General features: G+C 44.5%; 1 protein-coding gene across 3 annotated transcripts in view; it reads left to right on the forward strand.

Annotated features, from left to right (window-relative positions):
• The window catches only part of LOC117767421 (tetratricopeptide repeat protein 28-like), a 183,112-nt gene that overhangs the window by 46,995 nt on the left and 116,844 nt on the right, over positions 1-19,273 (forward strand). Inside the window, exon 1 of one of the 3 annotated variants that reach the window (XM_034595039.1) lies at positions 13,627-14,551. The exons of the other annotated variants lie outside the window; for them this stretch is intronic. Coding sequence (XP_034450930.1) covers positions 14,525-14,551 — 27 coding nt within the window. The 5' untranslated portion in view covers positions 13,627-14,524. Of the gene's footprint in view, positions 1-13,626; positions 14,552-19,273 lie in introns of those variants that run through there. 3 annotated transcript variants of the gene reach the window in all.

Here is a 19,273-nt window from a genome sequence, read left to right on the forward strand (position 1 = left end):
CTGGTTTTCCTGGTATTCCTGCTCTCTGGCACCTGTGGAATCAAAATCGGACCCATACAGTATTTATGCACTGTAATTATATGTTTACATTGACAATAGCAGTGCATGAAACAATAATGCACATATACAGTAGAGTGCAGAGCGTGAGTATCTAGCAAAACAAACAAACAACACAATTGAAACCAGCTCAAGTTTTTCTGAAGTGCAATACATTGCCATCCGGCTTCCCACTGAGTTGTCCAGTCAAATGAGTGCAGGTGGTTGCTGCGTCCGTCATGTTGACAACACAATGATTGCCTTGAAGAAGAGACTGACTGAAATCTCTCCCTCCTTCTCCCCCATTTGCTTGATTCATTACATTGAGAAGAGAGAGAAGAGGGAGGAGGGATCAGGAAGGCCGTGCTGGGAAAAAGCTGTGATGGTAGATTTTGTTCACATCAACCTCCGCTGCATGTATCATAACAATGTGCAGCCTTTAGTTATGGGTCAGCACACGTGTTCTCACCATGATGGAGTTAAGAAATAAAATAGGTCTGATTTGAGTCACTGTTTTGCTGATGGCGTTTCAGCTGGACAGTGACAGAGATGTTGTAATGTGATGAATGCCAAACAGAGTCCGATTAAGTGATGAGTCACAGACGAGTGTGTCAGCAGTGAAGGCTGTATTTGTATCCGGCCAGGCTGGATACTAGGTGTGGTGTGTGTGTGTCGGGGGGTGGGGGTATGCAGCACAGCGTGCGGGCGTGTGTTGATGGATGAGGACGGAGCGAGAGAAGGACGAGGCATGAAATAGAATGAGGATGAAGGACAGAGAAGTCCTGGCCGGCTCGGGGAGGGGGGGGGAAGGAGACTGCGAGACAGAGATGGAGAGACTGAGAGTGAAGAAAAGAATGAGGGTCAGAGAGAAACTAACCTGCGCTCAAAATTGCTGATGCTGGCTCCTCTGTGCCGCGCTTTGGCTTCACACTTAAATCTGCATTTACTCAGACAATATCAGGTGAGTGTATCAGGGAAGAATTCTATCACTGCTGTCAGACCAGTGAAGGTCAACATGTCAATGGAAAAGAAAATGGAGACACTGGCAACACAGAAATCTCTGCTTGTCACTTTTTGACCACAACCCTAAGATTTGGAAGCATTTTTCTATCTCTGGTATTTTATTCACAGTGACTAAAAGACACAGACATGCACTAAACTCCGGACATTCTCCTGAAATGATCAGTCGGGGCTCCATGTGAGAACACAGATGTCTGAGTCAGAGGCACCTGAGTAAAAACTCTGGATATTATCGGAACAGGCCCATGTGAAAACACAGCAGGACATTATTTCACCACGAGGGAGTAGGTGCTTTGATGGATGCTAAATAAAAAAATAAATAACAAAAAGAAAATCTCTTTGGAGATTTCTGTGCTGTTGTGAAAGCATCTGACAGGAGAATCTCCTCTGTGAAAGGCAAACAGCACAAAGGCTGGACCCCGTTTCCTGGTCATTTTCCAGAGCTTAAAAAAAGGCTGAAAAGTTGATGAACTTCTTTGACAATTTTAAATGTCATGCTAACTAACAAGAGTGAAAACAGTAAATCCTTTATTCCCACCACCAAAGACATGCCGGTGGCATTATTTTTTCGGGTTCTCTGCCCGTTCGTCCCATTCCAGTGAACAGGATGTGTCAAGGATGCCTTGAGGGAATTTCTTCGATATTGGCACAAATATTCACTTGGACCCAAGGATGAACTGAGTAGATTTTGGAAATAATAAATACAAATTCTAAATAAATGAAACCCACTGACAATATCTCTGAACAGAAATGTCAATTATTAAACACAAGTAGTTGAAACAAAATATAAAGTGGATCTTTCATTAAAAAATGAAGGCTCTTGAAATGAAAGGCTGCTGTATGCGAGCCGGAACACTCCAGCACATATTGAAAATCATCATCCAGCCACTGAGCCGTCACACTAAGCATACTCACTGACAGACGTCTGAGGTCCATATGTCCGTGCTCAAAACGTGCCATTAGCCGGCGAAAACCTTCGTCTTCTACAACGGTAAACAGCTGGTCATCAAGAGCGATAAATTCCGCGATTCTGTCATTAATTCTATCTAGTAAACTTCCTGCAGTTCTCAAATGCCTGCTGGATAAGCACTGCTGCACTTACACTCGCTTTAGCCTTTTTAAAAAAAAAAAATTCTAACGCTGGCTGCAAGCGCCTCGTATTCTTGCCATACATCATTGTCGCGATGACGGACTTGAAGGTGACTTATGAGATTGGTAGTGTTAAAACTTGCAAATGTTTTTCCCCCTCTCGGAACCTCTGCACATTTGTTGCAAATTGCAATCCTACAGTCCCTCTCAGAAAGTGTGAAAAACTTCCCCACCGGCGCCGCTATTTTTCAGTTCCGACGTGAACATTTCGCTGTTATGGACACGGGCGGATGTAGGACGTCATGAGCACGACCTCACATGCTGTGTTTATCGGACGTTTTATCGGCTATAATTTCATTAACCGATCAAGAAATAATAAAATAAAATTCCCATTAACGAGGCGATAATGTATCGGGCCGATATATAAAGTGCATTGGTGGTGTTGACATCTATGAGTTTGAGCAGTTTGCTGAAGATTATCTGACGACTTCCCACAGACACATTGGACTGTTTGGCCTTGGAGGAGCTGTGTGTTAGTATGAGTGGTGACGTAGATGGCCCTTTGAAAAAGTCAGTGCAAACCTTTTGTAACTTTAGATAAAGATATATTTTTTTGAACTTTGAGGAATTTTACTTTCATTGGAGCAAAATATCTCTTTGACATTGTGGTTTCTTTATAAATCTTTAAAGCTCGGTTCAAAGCTGCATTTGATTTGTTGCCCGAGAGACTTCTGCTAAGAATCTCAGTGAGCATTGAACCTTTTGGTCTTGATCAATATCTAACAATTACACATTTTGTGAGGTAAAATGAAATAACTAGGCTATATACACTTTTACATTACAAGATCTTTGAGGTCTTTGATTTGCATAGCACCTAAATACCAGAGGAAATCAAGACAGCGCTGTTTTATGTTCTACTTGATTTCTCATGCTTTCCAATATGCATGGACGAGCAGGAGAACTGCTATTCAAGATGAAGAGAATGGTTTCACGCTGGGATGGAAAGAACTCAACGGGTGGTGTGATTCACACACTTTTTTCCCTAAGTCTTATTTCGAGGATGATCCAAGATTAAACAAATTCACATTCTTTACAGTGTCATCGTGATGGAAACCTAATTACTCTGGTGTTCTCATTGTGGCCTGAAGAACAGAAGCGTCTCCCGTGTGCCACATTTCTAATGACCTTCCAAATGGTCATCCATACTGGAAGTCCTGCTGAGAATCTGCAAATTACTGCTGAATTGTGGGTAAATGAAGATTCCGTTCCGGCTGTGAGCTGTCATGATCTGTTTGAGAAAGGCGGGATTGTATTCATGCGTGCACACATGCTCACATGCAGTATACGTGCTTTCACACACACACACACACACACACACACACACACACACACACACACACACACACACACACACACACACACACACACACACACACACACTCTCTATGGAGGCAAAGACAGAAGGATTCATCAGTCACTGAGTCACACCGAGTGTGAAAGGAAGCGGCGTCCTTTCTGTCTCTTGCAGTCCCTCTCTTACTTTCTTTCTCATCCATTAGTTTATCTGTCACTCCTCATCCCTTCTCAGTAGCCCATCTACTGGTCTCTCTCCCTCTTTCTCTCTTTCTGGCCATCTTAGTCTGGCTTGACCTTCCGTGGGTCGATTTCCTGTCTTCAACAGGACAGCAGGGGAGAGGGGCCGGCTGTTACCAGACCAGCCAGATGGCAGGGTCTATAGGCTGGGACCAGAGACTTGGGCTGGGGAAAACCCACTGACCAAACTGGGGACTGCAGCAGCAGACAGCAGCTCTGTGGGAAGAGGTGGACTGACAGTCCTGGATTCTTCAGCTTTAGTGCATATTTACGCTACATCCACACTACTACGTTTTTGTTAAAAAAAAGATCAACTACTACTAACCCTAACCCTAACCCGCTATGGATACGTCTGGTTTCTACACTATTTCAGCAAAGACAAAGACACTAAAACTGAGAAGTTTGGAAACGCTGCTGGCCCCGTTTTTAGTGTGAAAACTCTGGTGTAGCGTTTTAGTCTGGACAGGCAGAAATGAAGATGCCATAGACTCTTACAGCTTCTTGCTGATTGGGTCTTTTCAGTCACAACCTAGCCTTTGCTGATTCGTCAGGCTCCTATCACATGACCCCCTTCCAGAAGAAAACAGCTGGCATTAGCCATGTCTACCAGTGTAGAACGCAACATGAATAATCAATTAAAAGCGTTGCTGACTCTGTTGTCTTTGCTAACAGCTGTTGTGCAGTTAAATTCTGCTTTTTACAATGATACAACTGTTTACATGCGTAGGAGATGCGCTATTATTTAAGTAATTCCTGTTGACATCGGCACCGGTGTACGTGAGTGGTCACGTGATATACATTTTCAGGTGTGTTAGTATGGGCAGGATTTAAAACTGAAATGGAGCCCAAACGATGGTGGTGACAGATATTGTTTACGAGAAAATAGTAATATGAATGTGGCCTGAGACTCAGTTTAGTGTTTAGTGTTTAGTGAGTGTAGTTTTGGTCCCAGCGCTCTTACACAGTTTCTTTGCAGACTAATAGCTGACAGGAGGCTGTGCTGGGGTGGGGTGAAGATGATCTGACTAGAAAAGTCAAACTGATGATGAGGAGGTTTGACAGCAGGGGAGGAAGCTGGTGGGGGTGAGAGGCGGCGTGTGTTGGAAGAGTTTGATCAGAAAGGACTGGAGAGTTTCTGTCCTTGGAGTGAAGTTAAACCTCCTGCGTCTTCTTTCTTCCGCTACATCAGCTCCTGAGCCGCTACATGACGTGTATCAATAGCACGGTGCTGTCTTATTTCTTGGGAAGCGTTCGCTGCACCTTGCCCGAGGCCATCCTGTAAGCTACCCATTAATGAAGGATCACAAATCATAAAGTGCGCCTTACGTAACCCTCGTTTGAAAGGAAGCAGGGAGCATAGCTGTTTGACTCAGCCACCTTCTCAAAAACACACTGGCTGCATGCAAATGAAGCCATCTTGCTGTTACATGAGAGAGGGGCCTGTTATCTGAGCAGCCAGGGTGAGGGAGGACAACTAATTCTAATGGGGCAACAGCAGCGCTGTACTTCCTGGTAGCTCTCTATATTCCAACCCATAAATCAGGTGTTGAGATGAAAGAGAGGCCTGCTTGTGCTCCATGGCTAATTTAAAGGATTAACACCTGTTCTACCAAGACAGATTAATCCTAATCCTGCTTTAACCCCTTTGATCTGAACTCCGAGTGCTTTGAGGAGTGGACTGGCCTAATCCCTTCTCAACGGCGACCAGAAACTACAGGTACCCGATGGAGCGTCTGGCTTCATGCTACAGTATGTTGTGTAACTCTGTGTTCATTTTCTTCTCCTTCGATACTTTGCGAAGGGTTTGATTCATTTCTGAATCTTTCTGTGCATCACTCCCCCTGCCCCTAACTCCACTTCAAAAGGGTTAATTCACATTTGATGCACTCTCACAGGGTTAGATTATTAAGGGCATGAAGAGCTGTGGTTGGCATAATACTCCAGGAGCATTTATTATAGTATGATCATCGAAGGGAAGGAAAACTGTTTATTTAATGCAAAAGGAAACTGTGTCTGGCTTCTGCTCAGCCACACTTATAGCTTTTATGAATCAGCATTTTAACAACCGCAGCAAACCAAACGAGGCGCTGCAGAGGATCTTAGACCTAGTTAAATATTTGTGCAGTTATTTGCTATTAATTGAAGCCTGTTCCAGAGATCATCAGTCATAAACTGTGGCTTTAATGCTTTAAAGTGCTCATTATGATAACCAAATTTCAGTGTGTGTGCATGGGTGTGGGTGTGTGTTTGTGATGGTAACACATGGATACATTTGATATGAGAGAGAAAGGGGGGGGGGGGGGGAAGAGAGACTGTGGGAGAATTCAGATGAATTTGGTGTGGTGACGACAGCGGGAAGAACGGTAATTGAAAAAGAGAGGCATGAGTTTGGTTTTGGGGTTTTTCTAAATGAGGGCCTTGAGATGGGTGGGTCTGACCGCATGATTTTGTGTGTGTTCGTGTGTGTTCGTGTGTGTTCGTGGAAGCAGACAGACACAAACACATCTGAATTCATTGTCCTGAACCACCTCTATGTTTAGTGCGTCGGCCGAGGAGGACCACACAGGATCTCTCTCTGTCTCATGCGTCGGAGAATGTGGCAACGCTGTTATTATTGATCCTGCCGCAGACGTCAAACCCCAGCGCCTATTTAACTGTCGGCCTGATTTAAACAATATGCTGGAGCCTGTTTCATCCATGTCCAAGACCACTGAATTATTAAACACGTCTCTAAAGCAAAGGTCCCTCTCTTTGCCTGATGTCTTCACGCAAATCCATTGTGTGAGGGACTCCAGTGGATAAAGAAGCTCTTGTTCATTGGTGTAATTGGGAGAATAATAAGGAAATAAGGGGGAATTAGGGGATGGGACTTGAAGACAATAAAAAGATCATAATCATATCTCTTAATCACGCTGTGAAGAATCACTGTTAAAACACTGTAATACTCTGAAAGAAACGAGCTTTCAATAGCATTTTCATTATAACCTAACAAAACACAGATAGGGTTTTTATGCTTTTTCTTTCGAACTATAAGGATTGACTTTTGGCTTCATCAGGACATAATGAAAACTTAACTAGCTGAATTAAATTATAACTAGTCAGTATTTCTGTAACTTCCATCAATTATTTTTCTTGTCTAGACATTACCAATAGTACATTTGTCAGTAATGAGGAAGAATAAGTGCAGATAATTATACAAATGATGTGAATATATTTACCTAGGCATCAGCTAAAATTAAATCTTTTAGATAGTTTCATCATTTATGTCTTGCGTCCAGGGGGTACACCACCTCTCGCCCAATGTTTGCTGGGACCTTCACAACCCAGAAGGATAAGCGGTCTAGATGAGAGATTGATTTATGTCTCGAGCTCCTCTTCTGTTGTGGCAATCGTCCTTTTCTTCATTTGTTTCCTGGAGTTGTGCTCAACCATGAGCGAAAGAAATAAAAGAACCCGAAACGGATTGATTAATTTAGTGATTAACAGTGATACATTTATTCCGTATCATTGTTTTAATTATACAGCATGTCTGTGCGGTATGGTGGTGCAGTGGTTAGCACTGTAGCCTCACAGCAAGAAGGTCCAAAAGCTTTCCGTGCAGAGTTTGCATGTTCTCCCTGTGTATGCATGGCTTTTCTCTGTTTTCTCCAGGCTTCTTCCATCAGCCCCCCACCCACTACCCATGTGACCATGGATAAGCAGTGGATGGATGGATGGATGGATGGATGGATGGAGATGTTTTGTTAAATTCCTGTTTTGTATCACCAATCCTCCTGTACTGCAGCCTGTGTCACAACTACCTGTAGAAAGCCATATGCTCAAGTTCTCCAAGATGATCCACAAATGAACATGCTGTTGGTCAAGAAAAGATGTATTTTCTGATCTGATGCCACTTTTGTCTGAATGACATTGCTGTTTGAGAATAAAACGATTTGCTTGCCATTACAGCAGTAGGGTTAGCGCCTAAAACATCTTGGTCACTGTAGGAGAAAGACCATGACTTGGTTCAAAGGGGGCTATTGATTTGGTTTATTAGGGGACCTTTGTTGTCATGGTGACAGTAATAATCACTTGGTTAAGGATGAGAAACAACATAGTTAAAAGACAGTTTCTGATACTGTCAGTAGGAGGTAAGGAACAGCTATATGTAGTGTTTAAGTGGAACATTATGTCGACTCATCCGTCCGCACTGAACTACATCCTCTGCAGACATTTACTTCCTTTGCTGAGAGACTCCTGTTCCAGAGTGGAAACAGCAAGTGCAGCAACTTCCCCCTCAGAAAGACTGCCAGTCATATTTGCTATTTGACAGTTCCTCCATGTGCTTCTAGGCAGTGTCAGTGTTCTGCCTGCTGCTGAAAGTACAACCACCTGACCACCAGAGGCTGAACTGAAAAAAGAGACCTTTTGTTAGTCTGGACCAAATCAGCACAGTGTTTGAACTGTTTATTAAACTGCACAGTGAGTAGTGATGCCTCCAGCTGAACACCATCCCGACTGATTCACCCTGGTGTCAGTGAGTGTTTTGAGTCGCTCTTCCTCCTGCCAGGAGCCTGCTCTCGAGATGAACCGCTCTGCTCCCCGCGGACTGGACCCGGCAAACAAACAAGATTTGGAATGGCTTTCAGGCCCGTAACATCAGCCTTTGCTCGGGGCACGTTGGGTGGTCAGTGCGTGTGACCTTTTCACAGTAGGGCCCCCTAACCCCTATCCATCCCGATTAGAGGACACTTATCAGGACAGCAGCCGGAGTGACACACTCCCAGCTGGGCTTCCCTTGAGAAAATGCTTTGCAGTGTACGGATAGATCCCCACAGTGCACTGAGGTGTGTACGTGTATGTGTGTGCGTGCGTGTGTGTGTAAGTGTGTAGAGTTGTTCTCTGCAGATAGGGCCCTGTGACTCCGAGATATGCACAGGCTCATTAATTAGAGGCTCTCATTATCCCCCCTCAGGCTCCAGACACTTAATCAACACCAAGCTCCAACTAAGACACACACGCCCATGCACATGCACGCACACACACACACCCACACCCCCCGTGCACATAGTCCACAGCAGGCTAAATTCTGACACAACATCATCCAAGAATAGAGCGGTGTAAAAGAGGTGACTGAATGAATTCTGATGAGGGTTATTTGTTTTCAGTGATGTACGGGACAACGGAGAGGGTGGATGTCAGTGCTGTTTAACACTTTTATGACTGTAATGTTGTTAAGCATTTCAGAACAGATTCATCCATCTGCCATGTCTCACTGTGGAAGCACTCTGTCAAACACTGTAAATTAGAATCTGATGTTAGGGAATTTACATGCTGGAAATAGAACAAATGAGACTTCAAGACCGGTTCCTTTGTTCGAATGTTGGATTACTGCCATTGATTTTGTAATGTCTATATCTTTAATATGTTTACTATCGTCCACAGGAGCATATGCAACTGAGGCCTTTAAAAAAAAGACTGTACGCACAAAGATGGACAACACGCCTCTGCCTCCTCCCACTTTGCAGAAGTGAAGCCAAAATAGAGTTTGTGCCAGAGTACTGCACCGGGTCAGGTCCCAGCCGGTTGTGTTATCTGTAGGAGCAACGGTTTGGTGTATGTCCCATCCACTAACATGGAGGTTAATGACCTATATACCTATATACGTATATATACGTGTATATTTTTTTCTTTTTAAATATTTGTGAAATGATGATAACAGAAAGTGACATACAAGATAGACAAGAAACACAGATACATGTACATAAAGATAAGACAGACATAACATAATGCAGTTAAAGTGATATCTATGATAATCTAGTGAAAAAAGAGTTTCTTCAGTAGAAATGAAATAGTGTGTGTGTGTGTGTGTGTGTGTGTGTGTGTGTGTGTGTGTGTGTGTGTGTGTGTGTGTGTGTGTGTGTGTGTGTGTGTGTGTGTGTGTGTGTGTGTGTGTGAGTCCATGGTACATGTCCATGTTTAATTGGCTGGGACAAGCTGTGGTCTTAAGTGAGGAATGTGGAGTGGAGAGACGAAAGGATGTGGTGTTTGTATTCTGGTAGTTATAAATATATGACGGTATTTTATGTATGTTACCAAAACAAATATAAATAAGTAAATAATAATAATGATCATAATAAAATAAGATAAATAAGTAAATACATGCATACAACCTATAATAAAGCTGAATATACCCTATAATATAGTATAATATATAATAGGTGTTATAATATATGGTATAATATTATATTCATTAATATGCATCTCTTCAGCGATGAGGTGTGGTACCTGACCAGGCAAGTGGCGAGGTGAGCGAGGCCCCCCCCCCCGCCCAGCGATATTAAATGGGGCGATGTAGATGCTTTGTGAGCAGTCATGTCGTGCATCCTTGTATACAGTCTATGGTGTATTCTCATAGGTTCTTGCATATGGCTCTGCACATATATTACATTTGGGTACATGCTGTATCTCTGTACTCTGTGAATTTCGAGCCTTGAAACTGAAGCCCTTGTAATTAGAAGGCTGCTGCTAATTCAAACGGGGGGGGGGGGGGGGTACAGACAGCGCACAGCGACACTCCACTGAAGAGAGTCTAAATTACTCTCAGACAGGCGGGAGAGCTTTTTGGAGGGTTGCACCTGTTTTTAAAAGCCTTTCTGACAGTTTTCATTTCTCTTCCGAACAGCCTCTGTTACTGACATGTGGGTGATGCACTTTTTACATCATATGGACTAATAAAGAGGCGAGCAGACAGATCCGTGTAAGCAAATGAGCATCTGTGCAGAGAACTGTATTGGCCCGCATCAGAGGGGATGATTTCATGAAGTTAAATTTCAGTTCAAACACATTCTCGGCTACCTTTATGTGAAACTGATTTGCCACGTGTCGGAGAATTAAAGCGGACAAACTCTTAGCTGCTCGCCTCTGTTCATTCCAGCAGAGAAAATTTAACGGTTACAAGGACATCTTTAACTGAAATTTTTTTGTGATTCATTGAAGCAATGGCGGTAGCATTCCTGAAGCATTACTGGTACCTCTAAAAACAATTTCCCTGGTCGTTGCCTGGTCTACAGTATTTATAGCACGCCACAAAATCAGCCGTGCTTTCCTCTTTTTGTCAGTCGTAAAAAAAGCATTCAATGACACTGAAGGACATTGAAAACACAGCTCTGATAGCTGGCAGGAGGGGTGATGGGACGTTTCTTGTTGCGTAACTCGAGTCGGTGGTTATTTATTGTGGAGCTGTCTGACTTACATGACTCTAAATCAAACCTGACCCCTAAGTCCCTTGTAACGTATCTTTACGGAACCGGCTCCTCCTCCCCGATCAGAACACACGGTGGAGACATTTTTTTAGGGCATGATTGGCAAGAACAAGAGAAAGAAGCACAAACTTTTCAAACAGCTCCAAGTTGTGGAAAATGAAATAGGGGGGTTTTTGTTTCCCTCTGAAGGCCGGAGTCCGATTTCCTGTGCAGCTCTGATTGGGAAAGCAGAGGCACGCACAGGGAGCCCTGCTTCTGTATGGAGATGCCAGATGACAGGCTTCACTACGAACAGACTGTCGCTGAACAGCGCACTGAAGTGGCCTTTGATTGATCATCACACGGGCCTTTTATGAAGCCGTCTCTTGTGTAAACCTGTTTTAGATGCTGCCACTAAAGTGTCTTGAGTGCGAGCGTGCGCTTGAAAGAGAACATAAATGTAAATTGTATCTTCTAGTGCCGTGTGTGTCTATAGTGTAACAGGAATCAGCCGGCCATAGGGGAGAAAAAAGACGTGATGAAGTGTCATCGACTATCAAGTGAAACAAAACCTAGATAGTGTAACACAAGTGAAACAATAACCGCTTCCTGATTGACTACAAACGCATCCTTTGATCGCGCCGCTTGACCACGGTGTGTCATCCATCTTGGGTGCCAGCTGTGGTTCTGGAGGTAGTGTCAAACATTTTTGTTCCTGCTCATCCATGCGGATTAGTGGGTGTCTCATGGAGTCCCTGTGCACAGCAGGAGTTTGTCCATGAGGCCATATGTCAGCCTGTCACCCTCCTCCTTCTTGTCTTTTGTTATCTGAGTGACCCGTAGGTGCACTGCGGCCCTGCTGACCCTGAAGACACGCCAGTTTATTGACCGACTCGCAGCTCCATAGAGTCCATTACCTAAACCAATTTAAATCACAGGCCTATTGTATAAACTGATTTCACCTCACTCGATATCGACTGCACCTTTAATTCACCTTTCTTTTACTTTGGGATAATTCCCGGTGAATCCACAGTAATGCAGTTACTGTATTAATGCTGTCACGGTTAAATACTCATGGTTTAGTGCCGCAGCGGCCGGGCTCGGCACCAGTCGATCTGTTTTAACTGCTGATAGCTCTGTTTTGAAACTGTTTTCATTCTGTCACTGTGGCAGTGACTGTGGTGAGTGGGTTCTCACCAGAGTAACCATGCCCTCTGTTTTGAATTTGATTCCGCCCGCTTCCACAATTAATGATGAAAAGTCAGTTTTTAACAATGGAAACGCTGCAGATATTTTCTCATTTCAGCCAACCCCCCCAAAAAACAAGGTTATGTATCTGTGGCTGTGTGTGGTGAATTATTGCAGTAAACTCCGTGTCACAGCTGCTCTCAGCTGGGTGGAATGAGGGGACGTGCATAAACAGGGTTTTAGTTGTCTCCGGCGTCCGGGGCTCTCAGTCCTTTGTCTGTTTTATGGAGGAATCCAAATTATAACCACAAAAATGACAATCATGGACAACAGCCTCTATTGAGCACTGCTGCATGAGGTTATTTGAATCTCCCACTGTGGTGAGATTGTTGCATGGTTTACATAGAGCTGTTGAGCAGATGGACCTCCTGACCTTATTGTCAGTCAAGTTTGCAATGTTATGCACTGAAGTGAAGATCTGTAAGAATCCTGCACTTGATCTTAGGGGAAAAAGTATGTTAGAATTTTAGCAAAGCGTTTCTTACAGGGGTGTCAAATGAATTTGTAATGGTGTGAGAGATGATGGACCAGATTAAATAAATATGGGCATTAGATGTTGAACTAGAATGAAACTTAGAGCACAAACTGTACCTCCACCAAGGCCAAACATTCCCCTTAGATTCAATCAAGCTGGACCAAATTACACACACTCATGGATATGAGTCACCCAAATGTGTCTGATTTTTTTTCCATCAAGATCCATGAATTATTCTCTTTGAAACAATGTTAAAGATAGTGAGAAAAAAATCCTTGATCCCCCCCCCCTTTCCCCGGATCCATGCCTAAATTTAATTGGTTCTTTCTTGGCCCATATCTCACCTTTCCCCCAGGTTTTGTGGAAATCTTTTCAGTTGTTTTTGTTAAATCCTGCTGACAAACAATCAAAACAACAAACAACAACAAATGGACTGGGTTAAAAAATCATAACCTCCCTGGTGGTTAGCGTAGGGTTCTAAAAACACGTCCGCTGATACAGATTAACCCCACAATGTCTTCTTTCCTGACCCGTACTGGGGGGGGGGGGGGGGGGGGGGGGGGGGGGGGGGGATTATGGTTGATTTATATTTGAAGCAGATTTATTAGAAGACCCACTACACTTGTAGTTTTGTCATCGAAATGCTATTTAAACTACAATTATGTGTAAAGTTTACTCGCAGCGTTCACTTTGTAACCAAATCTAGTTTTGATCCAGATGTGAACACGTTCCAGCTGCAAATCCGAATGAAACATGTCTCTCACATGTTCAGTGTAGGACCGACATGGGGACATGTGGCTACAGAGCCTGTACAGAGGCTCAGTATCTGGAAAAGTGTCCTTGAGCAACACGTCACACCTCAGCCCTGCTTCCGTCTGGACGACAGCTCTGTGCGTAAACTTGAGGCGCACTTCTCTTCAGCAGATGTGTGAGCGGCGGCGCTATGACCCTGCTGCCTCCTGCCCGCTCAGATCAGCTCGGCTCAGCTCGGCTCAGTTCGACTGCTCCAAGTCTGTAAAAACTGCGAGGCTGCAGGAGCGCAGGGAAGGAAGTGATCAGGGAGCCGTAGTCCAGTCTGTCGCTGTTGCAGGATTCAGGATTTCCTTCCAGCTCCTCGCAGGAATTCCAGGGATTTTTTTGGTGCTTGGACCCCCTCCTCCTCTCCTCCTGCTCTCCTCCTCTCCTGTCCCTGGAAGTAATCTCCCTACATGTCTCCGTCGGGCTGTGTTTGACTCTGTTTTTCCAGCAACGCTTAGAAAAGTGCGTTCGGCAACGTTTCAGACCACTGTGATGAATATTTCCTCGTTTCGGCACAGTCTTCAAGCGTCTCCTCTGAACCAAAGAGAACAGATTGGACACTGTTTCTCTGCCTCGGCTTCTTTCTGACGGTGTAGCCTTCTCACAAGGACGACTCTTGAAAAGTTTAAGAATATATTTTTTCCTAACACACAGTCTGGATTGGTCCTGGAGGCGCCGATCACTGCGCGTCGACTGAAGAGTGGGTTCATACCGGACTCGCACTTTTCTGGGGGGGATTTACGCACAGGAACCTTCACCCTGAACATTTGTCAGTCGACAGCATGCGTCTCTGATTGTATTCCCCGAGCCCAACTGTGGATTTAACCGGCGTGTGGTTCCTGTGGACTGCGCCGTCTGCCCAGTTAAATTGCCGCAAAGCTGAGACTCCCAGCACCACATCACCATGCGTCGCTTCTTGGAGAAAATCTGCTGCAAGAGCGAAGGAAGTCGGGAGGCGGCATGACTCGCGCTCTGGATTTCTTTGAATCTACACTCCCTTCTCATATAATATCTTAATGCTGTTCAATTTTGGTTTACAAATATGATGAAATGGCAGCCCCGGAAGAAGGTGAGTCGGTCTCATGTACATAGTATTTCCAATCATGGCGATAAATAACGTTTGTCATGTAAATGCCAAGTTGGAGAGAAGGGGCTCCGATACAGATTGCTGACCTCTCTCTGTGTGTTTAATACATATGATCGAGCCTGTTAATGCAGTTGCAATAATCAGAATGACACTGTACTACACTAAACTGCAACCAAAGCAGATTCAATTACAAAAAGCAAGTTTCTGTTTCCTTTCCACTTGGACCTTTCTCCCTATTTATGCGTTTTCACATCTATTTGCTTATGAGAGACACAGCACTCAGCTGTTGTGCATTGCTCTAGGCCACCTATAATATATTTACATATTAATGTTACACACCCAAGCTTTATAAATATGCCGCTATGCTGATTTATTTTTTTATTCTGTGACCCCGGTGCATTGTGTGTCTTGCACCTCTGAACAGCATCAGACCTACATTGTTAATCTGGACTAATCAAGACATCAGTGATTAATGTTCCCTGCAGTGAATCTCTGGAGTGCACACACACACACACACACACACACACACACACACACACACACACACACACACACATATACACAGACAGACAATGTTGAGTCCTGTGTCGAAACAGAAAAACAAGCTTTTGTAGATTTACACACGAAGTTTCAGAATGAAGTGGCACCTCTCTTCCAATACCTCCATCTCTCATAGAAAAGCTCTGTGAGCAATAGAATGTGTGTGCAGTTTATTGTTTCCATGATTAGACGCACATTTTCTATCCTAAATTCAACTCTTATTGGTTTCTGTTAGTGCTCCGTTTTCATGGCCTCTGAGAATTACAACATGGAAAATATCTGAGATTCATCTGGGGTCTATAAAAAATTGGTAGCACTGAAATGCTTATGGTTGGGATTTTTACCAGCAGGTGGCACTTGTCTGACAAGAAGCAGCCAGCCTGTGCAGGAGTGGGCTTTTACTCCCAGAGTCTGGAGTCAGGGAAAGAAAAATGAAAGGATGTTCAACTCTTTTTCTTTCCTCCACTGCATCATTTTAAACTTTATTTTTCCCCAAAGACCATTCAACAGTGGCAAAACACCAAGCTTTGGTGGCCCAGATATTTTTGCCTCTCGCAGGTAGCGTAACCACAACCACTGTCAGTGCTTTTCATGGAAAGCCTCTTCACTGAGCATGGTTTAACTAACCTCTGCCTCCCTTTGCCTAAAATTAATTTCGCTATGTCATTTGTTCCACCTCAGGAATCATTAACGTGGATAATCTCATCCTGAAAGATGAGATGAAAGTGAATGATCAAAACCCAGCTCTTTAATGTCGAATCATCAGCAGAGAAAAATAAAAGCTGTGAGCGTGCCCTGATGGTTTCTACAGCTGTGCAGTGTATCTGCCAGAATCATCCACGAGACCCCCACCCCTTGAGGACTAAAAGCCTTTCCTCGCTGCAGGAACTCATTCCCGGCTACACTGCAGTCGTGTGCATGTGCTCAAGCTGAAAATATGCTGAAAGTAACACTGTCCTTCATGTGCAAATTCTCCTTCCATCAGAGTGAGGTGAGCGCACAACATCACTCATGGTGGTGGCTCTCCTCAAGGGGAAGAATGGTCACCCTGTGTTGTTGTGTGATGTTAATTTATTAACCTGTTGGGGATGTTGGACGCGAGATGCATATGTATGACCACAAGCACTTAGATGAGAAGACACAAAGCTGCAGGGTTGTGTTCAGTATGTTGAATTACTTGCCTCCCACACAGTGTATGCATGTGTTTGTGTGTGTGGTTGACATTCTCCTTGTACCCTGAACTCTTGTTCATTGGCAAGGATGTCTTCTGACTCAGATATTTGACGCAGCGGGCAGGACGTTGAAATGAAAAAGAAACAGCTATTGTGCTCCACGTTGCAAGGAAAGGGATTTCTTTAGATTCCAGCGCTCTCTTTAGAAAACACAAATACACAATAATGTCGCGGAAAGGTCCTTGAACCTCCCCGCCCCCGCTTCTTCTTTATCAGCTTTTCAATCTGGCTCTTTACTCCACTTGTAGGTTGATGGGAATCAATAAAAAGTGTAATTGTGTAGGTGTCCAGTCCACCTCTCTTTAATGGATTACACTAATGAGTCACAATTTCAAATTTATAGCGATGAATAAATGAGAGATCAATCCTCATAGTTCTTCCGACAGATAGCGTTTCTGTTCTGGAACCAGATTGAGAAAGAGATTTCTTTATTTTTTCAGGTGATTTGTGTGATTAACGTTTACTTCCTGTAGTTTGGCTGAGATGCTCTAAACACTTGAGCTCATCTGTTACACAATGTTAAAAAAGGGGAGGCACATGAGTAAAGGCCGCCATAGACCTGGGTTCCTGAAGATGGTTTCTTAAGGCTGTAGGCCCAGTGATAATCAATGTTTTTTGCACAGACAGCTTTTCTTGGAGGGGGCTTAAAAGCTTAAGTGCAACAATGCGCTGTTGGCTCTCCTTCCCTTTTAAAGTAAAGATACACTTTTTGTTTTGTGTCTGTGCAGCTCAGGAATGCAAACATGGCTGTTGCTGTGCATGATAAGTGGAGTAGGGTGGGTGTGCAGCGGCGGCCACTGCAGGCAGAGCTGTATAGTGTTGGACATACAGTATATGTTGCACGTGTGACCAACAAATTGCATTTCTGCTCCGTACAACTGCACAACTGCAGTTCCGGGAGCAAGTGGTTGAAACAAGCAAACTCAGTGGCTGATGCTCCCCTTCTTCGATTGGTCACTTTGAACACACCAGTCCCAAGCCTGTCTCTGATCTTCTAACCCCCTCCCCCTATATTTTTCTGGAGCAATTATTAAGTTTGTGGATCATATATACAACAGTTGTTGAAACAAAAAGCTGTGTTACGTATTGTTTATTCACTATTTTTGTGACTTTAATGCAACAAGTCATTTGCTTGTCAAATACTTGTTTAAGGTGATGGACTGTACTACCTGTGATTGCAGTAACAGATGTTTACACATGCTACAACTTTGTGGCCTGTGCTACAAAACTACCAACCTCTATAGCACCAATACTCTGCAAACAAAGATATCATACAGCCCTGGCCCTCCTCTTTGGTTGTGCTGGGTAAGCATCAGAAAACATGGACAGTATCTGTCCTGGGGGAAAGCTATCTCAGGTCAGACATGGCTGCGTGCCTCAAAGTGTCCTGAGATGAACAGAAGCCTCCAGTTTGCCTTCAAAGGATAAGGAACCTGTGGTGTTTGCTGTGTCCTCACATGTTTGTCTATGTGTCTACATGGGTGCAAGTCCAAAGTGGTGTAGACGTGGGTTATGGACTCCTGCGGTTTGGCAAGTTTCTTTGTGACTTCTTTGTCTCTTGACTGTGGTTTTTTCCTTGTCCACAAATTTTCTGTGCAACAGCTGAAAAACATTCCATTCTTCTTTTTCTGCTGCCAGATGTGTTTTTTAGTCATCATCACCCCATGTTATCTTGAGCCGAGCTGCTCGCAGCCTGTTAATATGTTGGGTGGTCTCATGTTACGAATCCAGGCTCTGCATTTAGAGCTCACATTATGCCTCGTGGCACTGTGACCAAGCCAGAAGGAAGTGACTGTTTGCTTTCTGCGGCCATGCCAGATGTTTCTATACGGGTTCCACTCAGTTGACATAAAGACTTCTCACCTGAGAGGGACAGGACACTCCGCTCATGTTTCCTAGGCCGGGCTCTCTGGGAGCTCTGACTTTTACTATCGGCGGGCGCACACTCTTACATCTCTGACCATGTTCACCGGTTTTTCACCTCAGGGACTTTCTCATGCTTCTTCTCCTCTTTGATTCAGTATTATTTATGAGCTCTTCTGTGGGGGGGGAATGGGCTATCTCTCCCCCCCAGTGCTCAGTCAGTCCCTGTGACGTCTCCTGGCTGGCAGCAGATTTTGGAATACATTTACAGCAGGGGGAAAAGCCGTCAGAATGTGAGGAGAAGTAGTGGAGGATTCACATCTGAGGAAAGAAGAAAGTGGGAAAGGCTGTCACTGGGGACAGGGGAGTGAGCGAGATTGCTGGACAAAGACTGACATACATCAGGGGACAAATAAATGGGGGCTAGATTGTAGGACTAAAGTAAGGTGGGTGGATATCGAAGAGAAGAAATGGAATTGCTGTAGAGCGGTGCGCCCCTGATAGAATTTGAGATGGTTGGAATTTGAAAAGTGAAAGAAAATGGGGCGAGGGCTTGGAGACTAAAGGATAAAAGATGGTGCAGGAAATTTGGAGTTTAGGAGTGAGAGGCCCTGGAGGGATGCAGCAGGGATAATTAATGATAGGGTGTGATGCACCTGCTGTTCCTGATGCTGTGTTTACCGCCCAGCATGCCGAGTGCAACGGGATGCGACTGCGTGGCCAGCCCCCCGGCCCATCCTCCTGGGGTGTGGGAAGACACTGTGGGGGCAAGGGATTGGGTGAGGTAAGGAGGGGGGTGGTACAGCGACTCAGCAATACTGCTAAAATGTATGGGCTGCGCTCGCTCTGCTAATCCCAGTCCGCAGCTTCCCATTGGGAGTGCTGGACAGAGATGGAGGAGAGAAGGAAGAGCTTCCTGGAACGCAGGGCTCCGCTCGCTCTTATTGTGATGCAGTGGTCTGCAGTGTGCACAAACTGCAGGCATATGCCCGGTGAGGCTCTCCTGGGAGTCCACTGTCAAAATACAACAGGAGAAACAATGGAAACGATGGTGACTGGGCCATCCTGC

Source organism: Hippoglossus hippoglossus, chromosome 9 (genome assembly GCF_009819705.1).
Source record: "Hippoglossus hippoglossus isolate fHipHip1 chromosome 9, fHipHip1.pri, whole genome shotgun sequence".
Taxonomy (NCBI): domain Eukaryota; kingdom Metazoa; phylum Chordata; class Actinopteri; order Pleuronectiformes; family Pleuronectidae; genus Hippoglossus; species Hippoglossus hippoglossus.